Genomic DNA, 23,947 nt, shown 5'->3' on the forward strand with positions numbered 1-23,947 from the left:
AATATAAAGTTTGTTATGCTTATGCTTTTTGTAGCATACCTTTTTAAACCTCCACCCCCACCAGCCACAAAGAAGTCATTTACATCTAATGTAGGTTTTGAGGACTACAAAACTGCAAACGGGTACTTCTGGCTGATGTTTTTGGTCGTGTTGTGCTGCTAATTTGTAATTGACAGGCTCACAAAGACAGAATGAATGGGTAGCTGAATAGAGTTTCAATTAAATATGATGATGCTTATTCAAAGTGAGATTATAAAATATTGCATGCAATATATGGGCTGCTAAAAATCCTTTTATTAAGCAACTTACAAAGGCCCCAATAAATCTTGTCGTGTCTGCTTTCAGTCATTCAGTGTACTTGTCTGAACCCAATGGTCTGAACACTATTCTGTAGCACAAAGTTCAGACTGTTTTGTCAGACTTTCTATAGAAAATAAACACACATGCACTAAGCCAGGCTTATAAATGCAATGCCTTTAATCCGGAAAAAATAACTCTGGTTATATGTCTTCTTTCAGTGTTTGGAAATGTGCAAAGAAAAGATAAAAAATTCAGTGGCCAGCAAGAGGGACATCGGTCCCAAATACAGTGAATAAATGTGAACACAGCCAGTACACTCATGCACATGGTCCCTGCCCCTGATGTTTGCTTTTGTCAAATATAAAGGAGAGACTCCTACATTGCTGGTGTATTCAGTGTTAGATACATTCATCTGATCTATATTTAAGACAGCTTGTGTGTCTGAACATACAAATCAGATCCTGCTTTCTCAGTAAGGATACTGTATGCATCTGTATCCTTATGAGTTTGTTATTCCTGATTAAAGAACAGGTATTGAAATGTGCTGATGGCTAATCATTATCTTGTTATTAAAGATGGAACGGCAGGAAGTGTCGTGTCTTTACTGTTAGCAGGTTTGCAACCGTATATGAAATAAATCTGTTCAGATTGTCTGTGAGAAGTACTGGTGTATTTGCCTTTGTCTGGCTTGCAGTTGTAGAATAGATAGAAAAATTAGTTTTACATTGTAAAAAAAAAAAGATCCACAGATTTAGATTTTCTATTTTAAAGTCTTGTATAAATCTTTTAACACAATATACAACTACCCTGGTTTTGTACTGCAGTGGACCGAGTACATGAGCTTGTGGGATGAAGAATGCAATTTTGTAGTTTTTTTCCCATCTGATTATTTTTCCTGAGCAAAATGTCTGTTCTCTGTGCGAAAGGTCACATGCTTATTTTCCTGGTACTGTAATGTAAATCTGTTTGGCACATTTACGTCAGAAAATGGAGAGCAAATTGCAATGGTCAGTGTGACAACAAGGTCAACTGGAAAGAGACTGCAAGTGAAAAGGAAATAGAGGAGAATGAGACAGGCAAGCAAACAAACAAGTGGATAAGAATGGGACTGTGCATTAAAGAATGAAGGAAAGGGTGGAACATTTTTTTTTTCCAAATGTGATTGTAGAGAACCATTAAATTGTCCATTTTCATTTAAGTGCAGAGTATTGAGCTCAAGGTTATTGGTGCTCCTTGGCCTTTATACATTCACTTTTCATCTCAAGGTCACATCCTATCATATTTGCTCCTGTGTAGTTCTGCCGTGAGGGATGCATGAAATGTGAATGAAAATAAAGCAGTTTTACTTCAAAGTGAAAATACAGAATAGACTACACTTGGTTGGAGTTAGCATTTATTCTTATGAGTCACATTTAATTTGTATAGTCTGCTGTTATAGTGGGATACTAAATTGTGGTTATCTTCACTAGTGCAGTGCCCGTAGGAAGTATATATTGCTATAGAAAAGTAGGAGGTTAAGTAGCTTTTTCATGGATGGCCAAATGAGGTTGCGTTTGAAGGTGTAGCAGCTAGCTACAGACGAACATCCACAGATTCCGGAACGGCGGCGGCGGCCATGCGCATGCGCAATTCATTTGCAGACTGGACGCGGAGTGGTGTGTGTGTCTCCTCTCTGACTGCAGGGTGGGACTGCTGCGCGAGGCTACTGAGGCTGACCACCTGTGAGTGCTTTTGGACGGGGGAGGGACTCACAGCAGCACCCACTGCTGGTTGAGCACAGTAACTGCAGAGTGATACGTACTTTCACGTCAGAATCTCCAAACACCACAAAAGTCGCTAGATTTGTCGCTAGCCGGTTTTGACAAAAAAAAGTCGCCAGATTTAGAGAGAAAGTTGCCAAGTTGGCAACACTGATTGGCTCCGGTGCGCACGTGGCTATGGTGGCTATGGTTGACAATGCTAGCGAAATTCGTAAATCATTTATGAAATAATTTATTAACGGTATCTTTGACAGACAGAGATTTCTTGCTTTTATAGAGAGATGATTGTCCTTGGATGTCATCTTTTTCTATTTATCCGTTCCTTATGGTAAACTACAGAATACAGTACAGCATGACTTGTTTGCATTCATTCATTCATTCATTCAAGCATGCATTCAGTATGTGCCATGAAGAAGTTAATGATTTCGTCTGTGAGTGACTCTAGAGCCAGATAGTGTGAATACAATATCTGTATACAGCAATGTGTGTGGCCCAGTGAGGCATTACTGCCATGTACACACTGGAAGAAAAAATTGTTGAATGGATGAAAAATGGAGGCATCTTTCCTAATATTCTATATCCTTAAAGCAAAAAGGGGCATACAGTGTTGTGGCCTGAAGGTAATGTCAAAGAAAATGCTTAGTAAAAATAAAAATGAGTGATTTCCCTGTAAAGTTTTGATCTTAGGACAAAGCTTTACTTGACTAGATTTAGATTGAAGACATGTCCTGGGAAAAATACCCTTCTGTACATTGTAGTAGAAAGATATAATCAATTCAGTCCTAGCAAAGGTTTAAACATGCGTGCCAGAAATGTGAATTTGAGTGGTTATTCTTTGATTTTTTTCTATTTTCTTTCTAAAATATATATATATATATAGTCAATAAGATGTATTGTACATCATGATGATCCATGTCAGCAGTGAGTGTTACACAAGTATGACTATGATTTAAAAGCAGCTTCGTCACTTAAGCAACGCCATTGTCAAATAGAGCTCATAGTGGGATGTGGTGTTTGCTATAATAACACTAATTAAGAAGCAGACAGGCCTCCTTCTGTGAGATGAACTTGAACTCAAGGGCAAGTCTATTTATATAGACGAGAGGTGCAGACACATCCTTAGCCACTGGATTTATTTACGATTTGGTTTTCAGTTATACTGTTTTCAGCAGGGTGGAGGGAAGGTTGATCAAGCCACTGTACAGCTGATGCGTAGAAAACATAATGCTATTTTTAGGCAATCAACAACTGAGCAGTGGCAGCATAGAGTTCACACATCTAATTCCATTATCTTACCATTGTACTGTATTTCTCTAATTCTGAGACCAACAGCGGGTGGGAACTGTTACTGACCAATTCACAAGAAAATTACTTAAGCTGTGTTGTTTTTGAATGCTACATTGTCCTTAAATACAGTATGTGTTGCTGGACGTCAACGTCAGGATCTCAGTTGCCAGGGCCTAGTATCCGCAAGGAAAAGCCTTTGCCCTATTTTTGAGTGGAGGTTTTTCTTTAGTCTTGGTTACATCTCATTAAAACCCATTGCCCCCTCTGGCCTTAAATTGATAAAAACACGTTACTGTTTACCTGATCTTTGATCTGAGTTGTATAGTTGTCTTTATACTGTGGCCACCTGAGATAAAATGGCTTTTCTGACACTGCCTGTTTCATTTGTGTACTATAAATAACACACCTACAGATAGTAATGTTGAATGTATTCCATTTTACAGCTCTGTTTTTGTTCTTTCATATAAATGTTACTTACTTACTTATAAATGTCAATTACTGGACACCCATTAATATAAATGACTTCACCCTAACCCAATTATTTTTGTCTGATATTTTTCTAATACCAGTTTTGTCTGTCCCCTGTTCCTGTACAGATTCTGGCGAATATTATCATTTTCATGTGTGGCAACATGGCTGGGGCGTACCACAAGCACTTAATGGAGCTGGCACTTAAACAGACTTATCAGGACACCTGCAACTGCATCAAGTCCCCAATTAAACTGGAGTTTGAGAAGAGACAACAGGTAAAGTGGTGTCAATAAGTCATAATGACTTGTGAGCCAGTGCAAGTCAGGCAGGCAGTGAGTGATTGAGTACTTCTGGTAGTAATGAAGGTGATGATGATGGTGTGGATTACAATAATGAAAATGATAGAGAGTGAATATGTTTACGAATGAGAAATGAATGAGAAGAGTGTGGCAGTGATGATAATGATGATGATAATGATGATGATGAGTAAATAAATTAAAACAACATTATGGCACACCCAGGACTTGAAGAATGATATTTAAACCAGAGCAGAAGAACTGATGTTGATCCAAAAGGGGTTTTTGTTGATAAAATCATCTTCAAGCGTCTTAAAGCTATTTTTTGTTTTATCAATGTAGATGTGTGTTTCATACTGCTGCACTGTGCCAAATTGGTGTTAAATATTACTCTGCAGGCATTTACCATTTATCTCCTTGCTGTGCTTGCAGACTTTTACCTAAAATGTAGTCATGGGATCCATTGGGTTCTGCATATAACTGTCAGTGCCGGATTCCTTTGTGAAAGGATAGAGTCCACAGAGGATTTGTGTCAGGGGTTGTGTTTTACAGAATGTGGTAATTGTTAATGACCTCACTTAGTGTGATGATTATGTTGAGTCCCTGGAGCCCACTGCACGTACTAAATTATCTGTAGTAAAAGCTCTTTAGCATCCAAAGACTGCTGGCTGAAATCTTTGCAGTTGATTAACAAGATATAAGAATACCTGCAACTACATTGTTTAATGTAAGGGGGGGGCTACACAACATTTGTTAAATATTCTGTTGGTCACATACAATATCTCAAATACTGCAGATAAGATTTACACAAAACCTATGATTGTTAAGTTTTATCGTCCCACTGAATCTGTATACATTTCTTGGCAACCTCACATTATAACCCCATTGACATTCTAAAAACTTACTTGATTACTGTTGGTGAGCAGGTGCCATTTTAAAAAATACTTATTAATTAATAATGTGCAGCCAGCCAGCAACATTGTATTGTGTATATGCATTTGTGCTTGTCTCCATATGCTCTGTGTTGGAACAGTTGTGTACAATTATTGCAGGTGAATTCGGTGCTACTGCACACAAGCAGTGAGGCCTCCTGTGAGAAATTAGCAAGGTGTTGATTAAAGCTTACTTCTGTGTGAGTCTTGGTTGTAGCTAGCTTTTTACTACAGCTGCTGCAGTAGTAGATTTTGGGTAGCTACTCAGTCAGATACAGGCAAATCCAGCTGCTGTTGTGTAAGCCCAGGCTTGGGGTGGAGCTGGTTATCCCTATGGTGAATGCAGCTTGTGTTGTAACAACTACCATGAGTGAAACTGAAAATGCCTTGGGTGGACTGCTTCGCAGTAGCCCTGGAGTGCTGCTGCTGCCTGCGACAGATGGTAGTAACTGTGCAGAGACACATGTCTCTCAGGCGCTCATAATATATGCTGTTTGCTGCATGCTTTTATCCAAAGTGCCCTGCTCTGCAGTACAGTGAGTGCATACATTTTCAGATCGAGTGGTCCAAGTGGGACTATGTGAATTTATAATAAAACCAAATCCCTGGCAGTGTTTGTTAGCAGGCACCATAAACCTTCTGAGCCCCAGCAGCGATGTAGGGAGAGGCTCAATGGTGCAGAAAATACGTTAAGTTGGAGGTGACATTGTCTTAATGAAGTGTTTTCTCCAATCTTAAAGTTATCCTCACTCTAAAAGGAGTTTTATTTGCTAATTATGAGGCATGTTGGCTTAGAATAATACCTACATTAACCTCAGAGATTCAGGGAGAGATTGTTAGGCTACCACTAAATAAAAGAAAAGTAGGGAGGCGAATAACGGTGGAGTCTGTCTGGTGGCTAGCAATAGAATGTTTGTAGTTATGAGTTACAGGAAGTCAACCTGACACAATATAGTGCCCAATTAACATTCACTTAGCACTTGAAGCTTTCATTGAGGCCGGCAATGTAATGATGACAGCTTTTTGTCTTTTCCTGTCATCAAAGGTTAATGCTTCAGAATTAGATTAGGACTGAATTCAATTAAATATCCATTTGCTGAAAATGTAAAACTTTTTCAAGTCAAGTTCCCTGGTGATTACACTTTGATTATATAAATATCCAAACTTTGGATCTGAAAGCTTATTTTGGTACAAAAGGTTTTGCATTTGCATTAATTCTAATTACGCTTAATATTGGGTCATGCCACTGACAAACAGGGGGTGATTCCAGCAGTTAATCCTTGTGAGAAAATACTCTCAAGCTAAAACAAATGAATTTACTGTTGGGCATCTTTTCGCATTATATTTTTGCTGTACCTATGTGTGATTATGACACAGTGATAAGACTTTATCACTAGTTTAGGTATTAAACTATAATAGTCTGCTTATTTTCCTTGATTTTCCTGACCATCCATGTATTACTTCTTCTTTTCTCTTCATGTTACTGCCATCAGGAGCGTCTCCTGTTGTCTCTGCTACCAGCCCACATTGCGCGGGTGATGAAAGCTGAGATCATCCAGAGACTGAAGGGCCCAAACTTTGGCCAGATTGAGAACACAAACAATTTTCACAACCTCTATGTCCAGAGACACACCAATGTCAGGCATGTATTATTTATTTGTATTTACATTTACAGGGCACATATGTGTATATGTGAGTCCAGATTACATGTAGAACAGCCCAATATATATATTAATGAGTTTGAAAGCTACATTTATCCCTGGAAAATGTATACAATCATTATATTATAGTATGTTGATTAATATATATTGTTCCATCTCTAGTATATTGTATGCTGATATAGTGGGATTCACAAGGCTGGCCAGTGACTGCTCACCTGGAGAGCTGGTGCACATGCTGAATGAGCTGTTTGGCAAATTTGATCAAATTGCCAAGGTAAACATTTTCATTATTGAACCAAGCAACACATCCTAACAAAGTGTTGCATGGCTAAATGATGAAACTCATATACATCTTACTAACTGTCACATCTTGTGAAGTTTAAAATCTGTAAAACAGTGTAAAAACCCTAAATACATAAGTCTATTATAAACCAGCCTTTTGTGATATAGCTTGCATTTATGGCCAGTTTTTATTGCGACGCAATTGTATTCGTCTTATTTCTGCAAATACCTGGTCAAACAAAGATGATATGATTTTACACTGAGATATTTACTGTGCAGATGCAAACCAATATGTACGGCCCATATCTTAATTTCCCCCCACCAATCTTAACTAGGACTGGTAAACATACTGTTACACATACTCAGATTTTGATTTCAGCCTGTCAAAATGAAAGAACAAGAGCTTCATACAACAGTCATACATGGACAAAAATAGAGATTAAAAAAAATATAGAGAGCTTCGAATTTTTCCACTCACTGTAATATTAATAGACCCTAACAGAATGTTGCTATAAGATATATGTTGATATATGTTGAATTAAAAGGGTGGATATTCGCTGAAAGGGTTATAATGTGCTTAGATCAAAAGTCTGTGTGTACTGTCTGTCAGGGAGACATTTATCTGACTGTGTGTCTGAGCCTGTGTTCCCCCTTTTATATGCAGGAAAATGAATGTATGCGGATAAAAATCCTTGGCGACTGTTACTACTGTGTGTCCGGCCTGCCGGAGTCTCTGCCGAACCATGCTAAGAACTGTGTGAAAATGGGTCTTGACATGTGTGAGGCAATCAAGTAAGTGCCAGTTACATAACAGTGCTGCTAAAAAATGACATTCCCATTTTTTAAACACTTGCTTCTTAATTTACAGTATATCTTAGATATATAGCTTTCCCCAACACTGAAGTACTATGTTGGGTAAACCTTTGGCATCACCAATGTCAAAATGTGATGAAATATCTAACCTGAAATGTCATGGATGTAAACAAATGAAGACATATGCACAGCAGTGGCGTGATACATACATACGTACATACTGCAACCACATGAAAACTGAATGAACAAATTAGATGACTCTTGCATTACAAAAACTTTGCTTCATGCTGATTTTTGTTTGTGTTAAGTCAGCTACACCCTGAAGACTCTTTAAGAGTCTCATTACACTACTGGAAATTTTAGGTTTGACAGATTTCATTTCATTTCAAAGATTGTTCAAGGATATACCTTTTAAACAAAGTGCTTTGTGAACTACATGTACTGAAACAGCCCTACTTGTAATGATGATTAGTAGCTGCTAACCATTAGATCAGATGTAGAGACTTTTTCTCGATTGCCAATTTAGCTTCATCAGATGCTTATCTCACTTCTAAGCATCAGACTGAGACCAAAGGGAAAGGGCTTGGACAGAATTAATCAAAAGAGAAAGACCTCAAATAATAAGTTTAATTGAGAAAAAATTTAAATTAAGATATTTGTTAAAAGACTTGGTTTACTCTGAAAACTGAAAATTGTTGCAGGTTTCCATCGCTCTTTTTTTCCCCCAAGTGTTCCAAATTATTCGCATACATGCATCTCCTCTATTTTATAACAAGATGTGTGGTATGGGTGATCCACATTAGTAAGAGTTGTTTTTTGGTGCATGATAGGAAGGTGCGAGATGCTACAGGAGTTGACATCAACATGCGTGTCGGCGTGCATTCTGGGAATGTCCTGTGTGGTGTGATAGGACTCCAGAAATGGCAGTATGATGTTTGGTCACATGATGTCACACTGGCCAATCATATGGAGGCAGGAGGTGTACCAGGGTGAGTGAACGGGAGCTAAAACAGAAGCACTTGTCTCATTTGCATATGGTAATATTGCATTATATTGTGGTGCAATTTAAAAAAAAATAAATAAAAATAAAATTGTGGTACCTTTATCAAACTTAATGTGCATCAGTTTTGTCTAGTTGGTTGCTGTCAATCATTGCTAAAGGATAGCCAGATACATTTTTTATATTCATAGAAAACCATTAATTAATTGAATTGTTCATTGCCAGGCGAGTCCACATTACCTCAGTGACACTGGAACACCTGAATGGTGCCTATAAGGTGGAAGATGGAGATGGACAAGAAAGAGACCCCTACCTGAAGGAACATGGAGTTATCACTTATTTGGTCATCAACCCAAAGGTACCCAAAGCCACATATGTCACATACAGTCAAATAGGACGATGAATAAAATGCAGTGAAATGACACTATTTTCATGTCTGTCCAGGTGGAGCGTCGGAGCCCACAGCATCATTACCGTCCCAGGCACACTCTAGACGGAGCAAAAATGAGAGCCTCAGTCAGGATGACCCGCTACCTGGAGTCCTGGGGAGCAGCCAAGCCCTTTGCCAACCTGCACCACAGAGACAGCATGACTAATGAGAATGGGAAGATCAACACTGCTGTGTGTAATTTTTGCTACACATATGTTGTGATTGAAGTAATGAGGAAGTTCAGCTGTAGCTTGTAACCCATCTCTCTCCTCTTGCTCTGTGTCTAGGATGTGCCAATGGGGCAGTATCACTTCCAGAGGAGATCAGAAAGGCAAGCTGCTCGTTTTACAGCTCCAGTACAATTTTCTTTGGCAGGATTATCCCCATCCCTTAACAGTACAGAGACAGACGGCAGGATGTTTAATAAGACTAGACTTCTGCTAGAGGCTTTGATGTGTGTGTGACTAATATTATATAAACTTAAAAGATATTCTGTCTCTTTTTTTTCATGTAACCCATTAAAGGACGAAGTCTCAGAAGAAACGGTTTGAGGAGGAACTTAATGAGAGGATGATCAGGACCTTTGATGGGATAAATTCGCAAAAGTGAGGGACATTTAAAAAACCCAAATATTAATAATTTTAATATTGTGCTAAAAAATAATTATGTTCAGAAAATTTTGGAACTTACAAGACTAATAAGATTTGCTGTCTTCTAAAACTGCAACTGATGAAACACTAACGTTGAAGAAAATGATGGCATGTATTTTATCTTAGTATAATGAAAATTGTATTGAATTCCTACGTCTTCATAGCCCTATTTAACATTTGGAACAAATACTTGAATCTTCCATTTTTTTGTATAAAAGATCTAATTTACTTTTAACGGTGCCTTTATTCTCCTTTTTATCTAATCTATATTATGTCTTTGTGCTTCCAGACAGTGGCTCAAATCCGAGGACATCCAAAGAATATCATTATTCTTTCACAACAAATCCTTGGAGAAGGAGGTAAGAGGCAGTAAAAGTACACTGGCATCATTCACCCCTGTATGAATATATCTGAATAGTTATTTCAAAGAGAATTACAGAGCATATTGTTTCCTTTTTCTACACTTAGCTTACCCCGAAATCTTGTAAATTACAAGGAGACATGTCTGAGTTCATAGTTGAGGAGCTTTTGAAGTAACTTTAACATCTCTTTTAAAAGCCTTTTGTTGAAACTTGACCTTCTTTTTATCTTTTTAGTACAGAGCAACAACCTTGCCAGCCTTCAAATACTATGTCACCTGCGCCTGTTTGATCTTTTTCTGCATTTTTATTGTGCAGATTCTCGTCCTTCCAAAGTATGTGCGCTTCATTTCAAACTATTATGGGAATAAAATTGACATAATAATTTAATCTGTGTTAGTATGGAAATAGCATGTATATTTATTCTTATGCAATATACATTACTAAACTAAACGTTGCTTATGTCTCTGTGGCTTGACAAGTAATTTTGAGCTAAGGGCAATGCTAAAGATATTTTGCCCAGTAACATTAAACTTTGAGTGAGTTACAAACTGAAACACTTATTTTTTAGGACAACTGTATTGGGAATATCGTTTGGAATGGCTTTTCTTATCCTTTCTGTGATCCTCTTCATATGTTTCATTGGACACTTCCTGGTGAGTAAATCAATTTACTGCAAACATCACTGTTTTCTAAGTCCTTTTGTCCTTTTTATATTAAAACTTGTATTTAACCAGGCCTGCCGGATCTCTAATGGAACACTTCTGTGCCTAATGTTTGTCTTGATGTCATACCAAGTGCCCCTCTGGTCAGCTTTACAACCCATTAAGTACCCTTGTTGTTGGCCTAAGTGCCCTTGAATCCTGACCCGTGTGCATGAAACAGGTGCTGCTTCTTCATTTCCCCCCTGCCCCTTAGAGAGCCTGTGCACATGACTGCTTTGGTGCGTGTTGCTAACAATGCCATTAAAAGCCCTTTTGAAAGAGCAGGCATTCATGTCTGTGGATACTGCAACTGCAGTTATATCTAGCGACTGGAAGATAGTCTAGAGCTTGAAACACTTCAACAAAATGAGAGGAAAATCCTTAAGGGTGCTACAAAATTCCATAAGTTGCAGGCCTATACAACCCATTCCACCCACTATATGATCTTTAGTTTTTTGCACGTGAGCATTGGCTGCATAGCTCTGAACAGTGCTCCCCCAAGGATGTTGCTCAAGGCTCAAAAACAAAACACTTAGGGTTACGCAAGTTGACAAGCGTCATTCTGCATTTTATCAAAAACTGCTTTAGTTCATGTCATTGTCTACTTTTTATGGAATTTGCAGACACCCATCACAGCTTATTCAAGAGCACCTATGTTGTTATTAAGAATACATCTGGAGTTCACAGATCCTTTTGTGAATAGGAACAATAGACTCTGCATGTATTTTCCCTGGCACAGTGCTGCAGATGATTGTCTTTCAGTGTCAAGAGCACATTCAGTTCCTGTCTCAGCCACATGTCACAACAGTAAATCAACAATGAAATTATTCCTAATTTCCAATGTAGCATTTTAAGACCAGCTAGCTAGGAAACATAAACAATTCAGTGTGAATTATTCAGTGTGACTCAAATATTTAGATTTTTCCATTAAAATCATAAATCATTTTTCACAGTTGCATTGAAAACACACCTGGCATGTACTTAGTTTTTCCATTCCCAGTGACAAAATAAGGTTTTAACCCATGTAGCATTTCTTAGAGAAACCTTGTCAATGTTTAGGATGGAATGATGGTGGGTAACTGAGAAAGGTCAAACATGGTTATTTAATGAACTGACTTGCATATTCTGCTGGTTCAATGACTGTGTAACTTGATATCTACAACTAAAATCATCCTTGGCAGGTTCTCTTACTTTGTCTTTTAATTCATATGTATCATTTAAGTGATGCATATAATGATTTAAACGGCTGACCTAGGGGTGAAAACTGCATGCAAATGGCTTGTATTTACAAAATTATGTGTCCCACTAGCTCTACCTTTCTGGTTATCCTGCTGGTGCATAATACAGTCTGCCATCCTCACTTTATTGTATTTTAATGTACATCCCTGAGCTATTCAAATGTCACATCCACTCAGCCCCTGTGATGTTCACATATTGCTTTGAGATGATCAAGCAAATAATTTGGGCTTTCGCTGTCATTGTCTTGCAATGAAAAACATTCAGCTGAAGGCATTGCTGCAAAGAGGAAAAAGTAATTAATTGACTGTAACAGCCCCAGCCAGCATTTGCTAAAGCCTGGAAAGATATCATTTTTGCATCAATGAAAATGTAGCATATAAACATATTAATATCATAACACCATGGTGTGTGACCTGTTGAGTGATATTACTAGGTTAAAATGAAGAGCATGATTGGACTGTGTGTACTGCTCTTAAAAACATACAAACTTTTTGTGAAGCTGGTGGTGGAAGCTAGTTAACCAACCCCTTTAGTTTAGCTGCAGCCTGAATGGTTTGTCAGAAGCTATATATGCTGTTAGCTTACATAATTTTGTCAGTGATGCAATCACTTGCAGTGTTCATTTTGTAATGCTGTTATTGCATGCAGTTTGAACTATATTGCAGCGTGCACCATTAAATTGATAGGGCCCCTCTTTTCATAATTGTATGCCTCTTGTTGATTGGCATTGCTGAGGAAATTAGGAGTTAATCAGTAATAGGTGCTTCAGTATGTGAACTCATGTTTTGTTTAATTTATTTCAAAGTAGTTGTTCTTAATCATCAGAAATAATGAATCTACTGTGCATGTCTGTTCAGATTCATATATATGAACGTATTTTAATTAGTGCATGAGGTTGTGTTCCACTGTTTCTTCTCTGTGATGTTTGAATCTGTTGCGATCTTTAGTATCTCAGCTCCCAAGTCCTCTTGTGTACTTCGACTCATACATTTTTGTATTTTTGTATGCTGTTGTGTGTACGTGTCCCTGCAGCACTGCAGTAAAAGTGCCTCCACCTCTTGGATGTGGCTGCTGAGGTCATCAGTCATTATTGCCAACAAGCCATGGCCTCGCATCACTCTCACCATGACAACCACAGCTCTAATACTCATAATGGCAGTCTTCAACATGGTAAGCTTTTATGTGCAGGTACTGCTGTAAGGGATGGGCAACACCAATTAGGCTTCACTTGGAATGAAGTATCACAAACCTTCAGATGACACCCCACTTATTTCTAACTGCAGTGTAATTAGACGGTAATGACATGCAACATGTCATAAGTAATACGTTTAATAAATAAATTGGCCACTAGTGACATAAACAAATAGGAACAGGGGATGTTATTTGCAAGATCGTGTTTGTCAAACAAACTTATACTAATACTGCTGTCTTGATTTCACTTAATATAAAAACAACTCACATCTTTATTTCCTGCAACAGTAAAAAGGGAATTTTAATGTTGTATTTATCTCTATGCTTTCCATTTATTTTGTTTATTAAGCCTCAAACAAACTGTATATTTTACCACACAATCAGCTACAGAAAAAATTCTGATTGTTTCCTTTTGCCAAGCAGTATGTCCGTTGGCCTTTTCAAACAATATGATTATGGTTTACCCGCATAACCATTCCAACACCATTTAGTGATTAGGGAATACTGTATAGAAAATTTAAACATTTATTTTACTCCTCCACTATCAATTTTCAGATACATCTGTTTATTTCTGCAGAGAGAAAAAAACAAAAATAAAAAGGCTCGGTAAAGATGAAATGGTAGCCTAAAGATTATGGGGGGGTTTTGTTAAAAAGGGGGGTGTGGCCCCTTTTTTACCCCTAAACAAAAATATTTTTAAAAATTTTTTTTTTTTTTTGGGGGGGGGGGGGTTTTTTTGCCCGGGGGAAAAAAAAAAAAATTTTTTGGTTTGGGGGGGGGGGCAACTTTTTTTTTTTTTTTTTTTTTTTTTTTAAAAAACATTATTTTACACTTTTTCCCTTTTGGTTCCCTGTCTGACAAGATCCTATTTTCCTCCTGTGAGTACAGTATACTAGATTGTCTTTTCACATGCTGACGTGTAAAGCAAACAGACAGGGAAAGTGTGTTTGCATGTGAATTGTGTGGTTTGTTTTTGTTGTGCATTTAAATGGAAAATATATTTTTAGCACTGCCCAAAAATGAGACTAGCTCTTAATCTGTGTTTTGTATTTGTTTTTTGTTTTTTTAGTTCTTTTTGGAAGACAATTTGTTGCCTCCTGCACCTGTTTACAATTCATCCAATGAAACCCTTTTTCACCCTAATGGACAACTAATCACCTACACTGGCAAAAACAATTTCTACCTTCCTGTAAGTGAGGATTTATTTTATTATTATGATATTATCATGTCTAAATATTCATTGTTTTTGATAACTTTGAATTGTATCGACCAATTTCTGTCTCTTTTTGTCTGTCTAGTATTTAATTTACAGTTGCATACTGGGCCTCATCTCTTGCTCAGTGTTCCTGAGAATAAACTACGAGCTGAAGATGATTATCATGTTGACAGCTGTGGTGGTTTACAACGTCATTATTCTACAAACACATGCATCTCTGCTGGATGAATATAGCAGATTTCTGTACAAGACTGAAAGCCTGGACAGGTAGGTGCACAGTAACATAATATACTGTTTAAGAATGTGTGAACGAAGGATCCTAGAGAGTCAGGGTGGGTGAAGATGGTGTGTTGAGATAACCTGAGAAGAGGGAAAAGGAGACAATGGTCATCTGCTATTAATCCTGTGGGATTCTGGGTAAATGGAAAACCACAGTGATAGGAAACGATAGAATATGAGAAGGAAAAAGGAGAGAAAAGAAGGTTTAACTTTAGGTCTTCTTACAGTCAATCGAGTCAGGAATAGCTCTAAATGGAAGCCCCCAGGGGGGCATTCTTTGCAGGTGCCAGAACCACTTACACTGGCTTCTCTCAATGCCATTTTTTCTTAAACCACTTTCAGCCTCTATAGAGAAAACATGCAGTGTACATCAGCAGTTCATTCATCGCTTTGTTCATCTTTTTGTAGGCCAGCTTCAGATGTTTTTGCCTGCTGTATATACACTGAACAAAATTATAAACTCAACATTTTTGTTTTAGCCCCCATTCATCATGAGCTGAACTCAAAGACTTTCTCTATGTACACAAAAGGCCTATTTCTCTCAAATATTGTTAACAAATCTGTCAAAATCTGTGTTAGTGAGCACTTCTCCATTGCCGAGATAATCCATCCACCTCACTAATGTGGCATATCAAGATGCTGATCAGACAGCATGGGTATTGCACAGGTGTGCCTTAGGCTGGCCACTCGAAAATGTGCAGTTCCATCACACAGCACAATGCCACAGATGTCGCAAGTTTTGAGGGAGTGTGCAATTGGCATGCTGACTGCAGGAATGTCCACCAGACCTGTTGTCCGTGAATTGAATGTTCATTTCTCTACCAAGCGTTTATAATTTTGTTCAGTGTAAGTGTTTTCCTATAGTGACAGAGGTTGGTGCATTGTAGGTGAGATGTTACAGTACAGTTTGTTGAAAGTAGATGTTAGTATAGACAGCCAGTTCTCATCTAATTTGCCTGGCTATGGTAAATAAGTCGTGTGAAATGTATAAGTCTACAGAGCTTATATTTCAATGCATCAATAAATACTAATATTGGTTCAATGTATCAGCAAATACTAAATATTTAAAGACTTGGATTGGGAATATGAGCCAGAAAAACTTGATTGAGATATCGTTTGGTTATCTAACATAACCGCAGTTCTTAGAATAATATGGGATGCAGCCTCCTGCAGCCCTGATAGAAGCATTTATCTCAATCCGCCAATCTTGATTGGCCGGTGAAGGTGTTCATCTGCGCCGCACCCAGTAGTCCTACCTACTATATAAAGTGTGCGCAGATAACACTCGCGCAATTCAATAAGCAAACCTCTTCTCACCCCCCAGCAAGAAGGGTTGTCTGGCGAGACACCTCACTCATATTATTCTAAGAACTGCGGTTATGTTAGATAACCAAACGTTCTTCTTCATAATATTCACTCGGTGTCTCGCTATGGGATATGGTAGCTCCCGTATTGCCAGACAGCTTATCGAACAAGTACCGGCCAGGGGGGAGGGTCCATGGGTTCCAGTTGGGACTCCAGGACCGCGCTAGCCACGCACGGCCCTGACACGTCAAGCATGTAGAACCGAACAAAAGTCAGAGGCGAGGACCAACTCGCTGCTGAACAAATGTCCTGAACAGACACTCCCCTAAATAAAGCCCAGGATGTGGCCATCCCGCGGGTAGAGTGCGCACGCAAACCCGCCGGCGGCTGCAGACCACTGCTCGTATACGTCAAAGCTATAGCCTCCACCACCCAGTGGGCGAGGCGCTGCTTTGTGACCGGCTGTCCCTTTCGGGGTTCAGCCCAGGAGACGAAGAGTTGATCGCTCCTCCTGATGCTCTGTGTCCTGTCCATATAAGAGCGCACAGCTCGAACCGGACACAGCATGTGCGCTCGCTGCTCACCGGGAGAAGTGGTGAATCAAGTCCTGTAAAAACGAGAGTATCGTTGGCACAGAACACTGAAAAGGGATATGGCTCCGTTCGAGACACCACCGCTCAAACACCCCCCACTTCTTAGAGTCGTACAGAGACCTAGTGGAGGGAGCCCTGGCGTTTTGTATAGTGTTAACCACACTCAGCCCAGCAGTGGTCAAATTGAGCCACTCACGGGCCAGGCGAACAGTTGCAATCGCATATCTGCTCCATGACCTGCGGGTGCAGCATCCATTCCCCGTACATTGGCGCGCCCCTGGACAGCAGGTCGGCACCTATGTTCAGGGTCCCCGGGACGTGAGTCGCTCTCAGGGAGAGAAAGCGTACACTGCTCCAGAGGATCAGTTTGCGTGCCAGAGTGTGCAACACACGAGAGCGCAAACCCCCTTGACGGTTTATATACGCTACTGTCATTGTGTTGTCTGTCCTCACCAGGACGTGGCAGCTTGAGAGGAATGGGAGAAAGTTTATGTGAAGACGTTGAAGAGCCTGGCTCCAGCGTCCCCTCACAGACCTGCCCTCGTAAATGCCACCCCAGCCGGATAGGCTGGCGTCCGTGGTGACCACTTTTCTGGACGAGACAGTGCCCATGGACACCCCCTGAGTCAGGAAAGACGGGGCCCGCCAGTGGCGCAGGGCCGTCATGTAATCCGCCGTGACCGTTATCCACCGTGCGCCATAACGCACGGGGATCCAGCCTGAGTGAAGCGACCCAGCGCTGAAATTCCCGCATGTGAAGGCGGCCGAGGCGGGTCACAAGGATGGCTGAAGCCATCAGACCCAGCAGCCGAAGACACAGTCTGAACTGGACGGACCTGTGTCGCCGGAAATGAGCGAGGCAAGCCCTGAAAGTTTTCACTCTCTCCTCCGAGAGGCGAGCTGTGAATAGCAGGGAGCGCAGGGATAAACCCAGAAAGGATATCTCCTGCGTCGGAGAGAGTTTGCTCTTCTCCGTATTTATCACAAAACCCAGATCTATTAGGTGTCTCGTGACAATGTGCGTGTGAACCCTGGTCTCCTGTTCTGACTGCGCCAACAGGAGCCAGTCATCCAAATACGTGGCCAGCCGTAGCGTCTGAGCGGGGCGTCAGCGGCCTCTGTACACCGTATGAAAACCCTCGGGCTGAGAGACAGGCCGAATGGGAGAACACGGTATTCGTAGCACACCCCCAGAAAGGCGAATCGGAGATATTGCCTGTGAGGGGGGTAAATGGGAATGTGGAAATACGCGTCTTTCAGATCCACGGACGAAAACCAATCGTTCGGTCTTACTAGACGCAGCAGTACCGCATGTGTCAGCATCCTGAACTTGTATTTCCGCAGAAATTTGTTCAGAGCCCACAGGTCCAGAATAGGGCGGATTCCTCTTCCCCCCGTTTGGGAACGAGAAAATATCTGGAGTAAAAACCTGACAGGTACAGCGGCGAATTGGAGCCTGTATCCCTGAGAAACCGTGCGTAACACCCACGGAGAAGCTGCGGTTGCTTTCCAGCTTTCCCACTTGAGAGAAAGCAGAGACGCATATTGCAGCCTCTGCTCTACCACAGGAGGTCCCAACAGCGGTGCTGTGGCGCCCTCCTGTGGTAGAGCGGGAAAACCACCCCCTGTGGTGCCCGTCACTCTGCTCCCCGGGAATGGTGATGCCCATCCCGGGGGGCGAGCTGCAGAGGGCTCGGTGGCCACACTGCTTATAGACGGGGTATTTTTGTTATCTGCACCCTCGGCTTGTGGCCTGGCTGTGACAGATTTCTTTTTATTTTCACATGTTTGGGGACACGTGTGTATGTGTGTGCTTGTTGACATTTCGCTCGGGGCGCAACAGCGCAAACCTCCAAGGCGATGTCTCTACTCTCGCGGACCAGCTCTGGAGTGGGCAGCGGCGTGGGACGCACACGAACAAGCCAAAACGGTGGGCCTGCGTAACGGGGAAGGCTGTCAGGCCGCTCTCTTTTTCTTCCTCGCCTGGGGGACCGAGGCCGCGGCAGTGGGACTGCGGTCGGGGCGGGAGATTTTCCGTGCCAGCAGGCTCGCCCATCCTTCCTCGGCGGGATGGGCGGGCCGGGCTGTTGCGGCCACTTTGGGATCTTGAAATGCGGCGGCTGGGAAGCAGCTTGAGCGAATGATTTGCGCTGCACTGGAGCTGAAGGCGTGGGTGCTTTTCGGGGGAGAAAAAGTTTCAGGGCTTCGTTGTCCTTCTTTACCTCACATCTCTGCTGCATCGTGGCCAATGCAGAGCCGAAAATACCCTCCGGGACGATTGGCATATCCAGTATGTCATCTCGCTCCCTGTCAGTCAAGTTGGCGAGGCTGAGCCATCTAGCTCGTTCCTGAGTGACGAGGGTCGCCACCACCTTGCCCGTGGCCTGGACTGAGACGCGCTGGATGCGGAGGGACAAATCAGCGATGACCGCCATTTCCTCCCACGCGTCGGGGGCCTGCTCGTCAGCGGACGCCCCAAACAGCTCTGCCTGGTAGGCAGTGAGGATGGAGAGAGCTCTGGCTGAGAGGGCGGCTGCCTTGTACGCCCTCTTGGTCAGTGAAGACTGGAACCGCTAGGGCTTGGTTGGCAGCGTCGGACGCCTGGAGGAGGCCGCAGATAGCTGGCTCGTGCTGCCAAGGCAGAGATGCGCAGCTACGGGGGCTTCCACCGGAGGCATCGAGAGGAGACCCTGGGCTTCCATTGCCTCACGGTCGAGGGAAGCTGCGCCCGGGATGGGACTCCTGTTGCTGTACGGGCAGTTACTCCAAGTTTTGGACAGCTCGGCCAGCAACTCGGGGAAGACAGGAAGAAGCTGTTTCACCGCACTACGGGCCAGGGGGAGCCGCTTGCCTTCGTAGCGGGACCGGATGGGCTCCGCTACTGCAACCGGCCAGGGGACCTCCAGCTTCTCTGCCGCACGTTTACACGTGTGGAGCAGGTCCACATGGAGGGAGGGAGCTGGAGAGCTCACCCCACTTTCCTCCCTGTTGGTAGGCTTTGACAGCTTCGGCTTTTCAGCTGGGGCTGGGGCCACGAAGGTGTCGTCTTTCTCCTCGTCCTCTGATATGAGGAACGAGGTGTCATCGTCATCCTCTGGGAGGCCGATTTCCAGCACGTCTTCCTCGGGAAACGGGGGAGCTCGGAACTGCTCGCACTGGGCGTCCCAGTCGTAGCCAGTCTCCGGAACTTCCCCGGCCATGTCCTCGTCTTCCTCCGCGGCTGCGCCTTGGTCAGCAGTGGGGAGAAACGGGTCACGGTCAGCGAGGCTAACTTGGCGGGCTAGCCTGCGTCTGAGGCTCTTGACCGTGAACATTTTGCAGTGTCCACAGGACCCGGGAATTTCGAGGGCTAACCTGGCGTGGTCAACCCCCAGGCAGGTACTGCACACCGGGTGGGTGCCCTTCCCCGAGATTTTATTTCTGCAGCGACAGAGCCGACAGTCTCCTCTGGTGTGAGGATCCTTAGCGGTCGCCATCTCGCCGACAAGCTGGAGTGCTAGCGGAGAAAAGGGCCGTGGCTAGCTGATGTACTAGCGTGGGGTCGAGAGGAGTAGCTGGTGTGCTAGCTTAGCTCGACCGACTCGAGCGTCCATGGTGGGGAGCCGAGAGAAATTCCGCTGTGGAGGGGCTGGAAAAAAGAATACTTACCGGTCCGGTCTGATGTGAACGGACAAGGCAGAAGCCAGAGCACAACACCAGCTTCCGGTGACGGAAGCTAGCAAGATCCGTCTAGTGAACAGTTAAGCTAGCGAAAGCTCCGACGTGAGATAAGCTCTCAGGTGAGAAGAGGTTTTGAATTGCGCAAGTGTTATCTGCGCACACTATATATAGTAGGTGGGACTACTGGGTGCGGCGCAGATGAACACCTTCACCGGCCAATCAAGATTGGCGGATTGAGATAAATGCTTCTATCAGGGCTGCAGGAGGCTGCATCCCATAGCGAGACACCAAGTGAATATTATGAAGAAGAACTCTACAGTCAACATTGATAATTACTCAAATGAAAACTAATAACTAATAAGCTTTGGCTTTAAAGCCAGATCCACACAGACACATCTGTATACATCTATAAATGCATCTTCCCATCAATCTAACTAGTCTGAACTCTCTGAGCAATGAGGTTCAGTCATGTTGCATCAAGTCAGTGTTCTCAATAAAACTTTGGTTAAAGTTACATCTGAGTCTGTACTGAATCATGATAAGGTGTGTGTAGCTGAAATAACACAATTCAAGTCCAGCTTAGTGACAGTCAAAATCAGGTCTGCAATCTCAAGTGTGTGAGTTACAGTCCAAGTCATGTACATGTCTCCAGAATGATTAACATTTAATAACAGATTGGCTATTCCTTGAAATTTCACTGCAAATGTGATATATCATTAGTAAGTAGTTATTGAGGGTATTGAAATATTGAAACTGTCAACAACCTTCATATTTTATTTCCAACTAAAATTAAACTGCATGTCTTGTGTTTTACATAGCCGCTCTGTAAATTTTAAATTGTTTTTGTTTCATGACAGCCTCACCTAGTTATGCATCAATTGGACAGAATACTGGTATCCGTCTACACAGATGAAGACCTTATTTCTATACAGCCAATCAAGTCTTGCATTAAGCAGTAATGTCAGCATTCTATCATGGGCAGAGCAGACGGTCATAGTGAGCCAGACAACAGCCCGTAATACGACAAAGAGCCACAGACTTTGAACAACAATAACATTAGCTTTCTTGCTAAATTCTAAATCTTATCTAACTTAAAAACATGAACACATCTTGTCCTGCACCTTAGCTTGTTGAACGAGCCATCAAACAAACATTCACTTGGGAATAGTCCACTGCTAATGGCTAGATAGCTAATTAGCTGCTCAGCTGCAGCACATTAAACAGCATGTAAATTTACCTGCTAATGTCACTTTGGTCCAGTTAGATGCTGCTGCAATTCTTATTCAAAATCACTGCTGTAGGCTACAACATAAGTTTGTATCTCGTTGCTTATGGTATTACACCGGCACTCTGGCATCCTGGCAGATGCTACCAATCAAACCCAGACACCATAAGCCCCTCCAGCCACTGAGACACAAAAGATCTTTTGTCTTTTTAAAGGAAGAAAAACAACTATTAACAATACATTTAAAAAAAAAACTCATAGCATTATTTATGACTACGAAGGGAATGACTCAATAAGCCTTCAGTTGGACTTAATAAAAAAGTATAATTATAGCAGTAGTAGTAAATATAAGACCAAGTGTGTGTGGTATTGATCAGCAATGGTTAGAGAATTGAACAGTATTTTCACGCATATGAAAATAAATATACCAACTGGCCAAAGTTGCCAGCTCTGATCTATGATTAAGCATGGACCAAAAGTAGTTTTTAGTCATTACTTCCCATTAATGTTGCCTACATGCTCACTGTCATTCACCCACAATGACCCAACTGTGCTCCCCTCTTTGTTTCATTTCATTTTATATTCCACACCACATTCCTACAGCCTTCTCTGTTGCCAGCAGCTCAGGAAATTAGCTGCTTAACCTCTTCCACTCCACCCCTCCCTACCATAGACTTGTTTTAGCCATTTCACTGATTTGCCTTATTTATTCATAATAATGTTAAAATATCATGCATTTCCTGTTGAGAATGTGTTGAAATATCCTGTGTTGAGATTTTTGTTGTTTAGTTTGTTGGCATTGGGATAATTATAATGATCTGATGTCTGCAAACAGTTGTTTCTTTTACCACACACCTAGGACACAATTGTTACTCAGTATGAATCCTTTCGTTTAGAAGTTGAATTTATTTTCCACTGGTCCTTCAATAAAAGCCAGAATTATTACATTGAATTGTAAATGCACATTGGTTAAGTGATTGCTCCTGACTCACTTTTATGGGGGAGGGGGGTCTTTAGGAGGAGAAACTGATCATCTAAAAGGTCATCTGAAAACTGGGAAGATTAATTTGAGATGCAGCTCAGCACTATATGTCAAGTTTTTCTAGTCATGACTCTGTAATAATCATGACATATCATGGCTATCCCCATGCTCAATTATGTCTCATAAGTTGTTGCAATCATGTTCGGTTTAATACCATTTGTTACACAGATTTGGGGCAAAATCTATATCCATTTTTGACCCCTTGCACTTCTCTTCTTGAACTGCCCAGAAACCCCCTTATTGTACCTTGGAAAGCCATACATCCTTTTAAATGAAGGTCTATTTGTGGTTGCAAAATTTCATGTGGCTGCAATTATCCTATAGGTACTTGAGGTCTCACTACAATGAAATGGGGATTAACATCATCACCAAACATGAATGTAATAAGCCTCATTGAATCCACTTGAGTGTCACCTATCTAGTCATTCCATTTATGCAATTCCAGTACTGTTTAGGGACACTAGTATGCATAACATTTAAAAAAGAGACAAAAATAATTTATACTGCATGCAAAAAACTGCATAGGATTAGTATAAAGTTGGCGTGTCTGTAAAAAGGAGACTTTGAATGAATGTATATATTTTCATTCATTCATTGCTCGAAGTAATATTTGGATGTACTATCAGAAAACAAACCTGTTGAAGCAGGCAGTGTCAATTATTAATGTAACTCACTGGATGTCATTTCATCAGTGCAGCCTAAGTTGTCCCATTTCCAGCAGAGGAAGGCAGTTGTCTTTTTGTTTTATTGACTTTTCTGTCTAAAGCAATTTAACATAATGTGATTTTTAAGGACTTTCCTGCTAAGCCAATACATGGCTTGGGTCAGCAGTAATACAAACTGGGAAACTGAAAAGCTTTGGTCATTTATTTATTTAAAACTATTTAGAATTTTTATCAGAAACAAAATGAAATCATGCTTTCCTGTTAGTTCCATCTCTGATTTGTCTTCAAATGAGACTATCTGTCCTCCGTCATTGCCATTGATTCTGTGTAAAGAATTGATTAGAAAATGAATCAGGGGAGTGCAGAACTTGCAGGCTGTTTTTTCAGTGGTCTGGCGCGCTCTGCCCTAGATAAGAGTAAGGGTCCATTAATATGCAAAATGTGCTTTCTTTATGTGCACAGCCAGACTTCACTGCAATTAAATCAGTTTCATTGTAGATTTAAAAATTATAATAGGTGGCTTTTGTAATTTAATTAAAATATACTAATTTCATTTTTAACTTGGACTTGAATTGTGTGCAACTCTG

General features: G+C 41.5%; 1 protein-coding gene across 1 annotated transcript in view; it reads left to right on the forward strand.

Annotated features, from left to right (window-relative positions):
- Positions 1-23,947, forward strand: part of adcy2a (adenylate cyclase 2a) — a 77,110-nt gene that overhangs the window by 43,046 nt on the left and 10,117 nt on the right. Inside the window, exons 5-19 of the mRNA XM_051406559.1 lie at positions 3,944-4,093; positions 6,540-6,688; positions 6,870-6,981; positions 7,654-7,781; positions 8,633-8,791; positions 9,028-9,160; positions 9,247-9,423; positions 9,520-9,563; positions 9,757-9,837; positions 10,172-10,241; positions 10,479-10,576; positions 10,813-10,897; positions 13,217-13,354; positions 14,445-14,564; positions 14,674-14,858. Coding sequence (XP_051262519.1) covers positions 3,944-4,093; positions 6,540-6,688; positions 6,870-6,981; positions 7,654-7,781; positions 8,633-8,791; positions 9,028-9,160; positions 9,247-9,423; positions 9,520-9,563; positions 9,757-9,837; positions 10,172-10,241; positions 10,479-10,576; positions 10,813-10,897; positions 13,217-13,354; positions 14,445-14,564; positions 14,674-14,858 — 1,829 coding nt within the window. The remainder of the gene's footprint in view (positions 1-3,943; positions 4,094-6,539; positions 6,689-6,869; positions 6,982-7,653; positions 7,782-8,632; positions 8,792-9,027; positions 9,161-9,246; positions 9,424-9,519; positions 9,564-9,756; positions 9,838-10,171; positions 10,242-10,478; positions 10,577-10,812; positions 10,898-13,216; positions 13,355-14,444; positions 14,565-14,673; positions 14,859-23,947) is intronic.

The sequence above is a fragment of the Dicentrarchus labrax genome, unplaced genomic scaffold, assembly GCF_905237075.1.
Source record: "Dicentrarchus labrax unplaced genomic scaffold, dlabrax2021, whole genome shotgun sequence".
Classification (NCBI taxonomy): Eukaryota; Metazoa; Chordata; class Actinopteri; family Moronidae; genus Dicentrarchus; species Dicentrarchus labrax.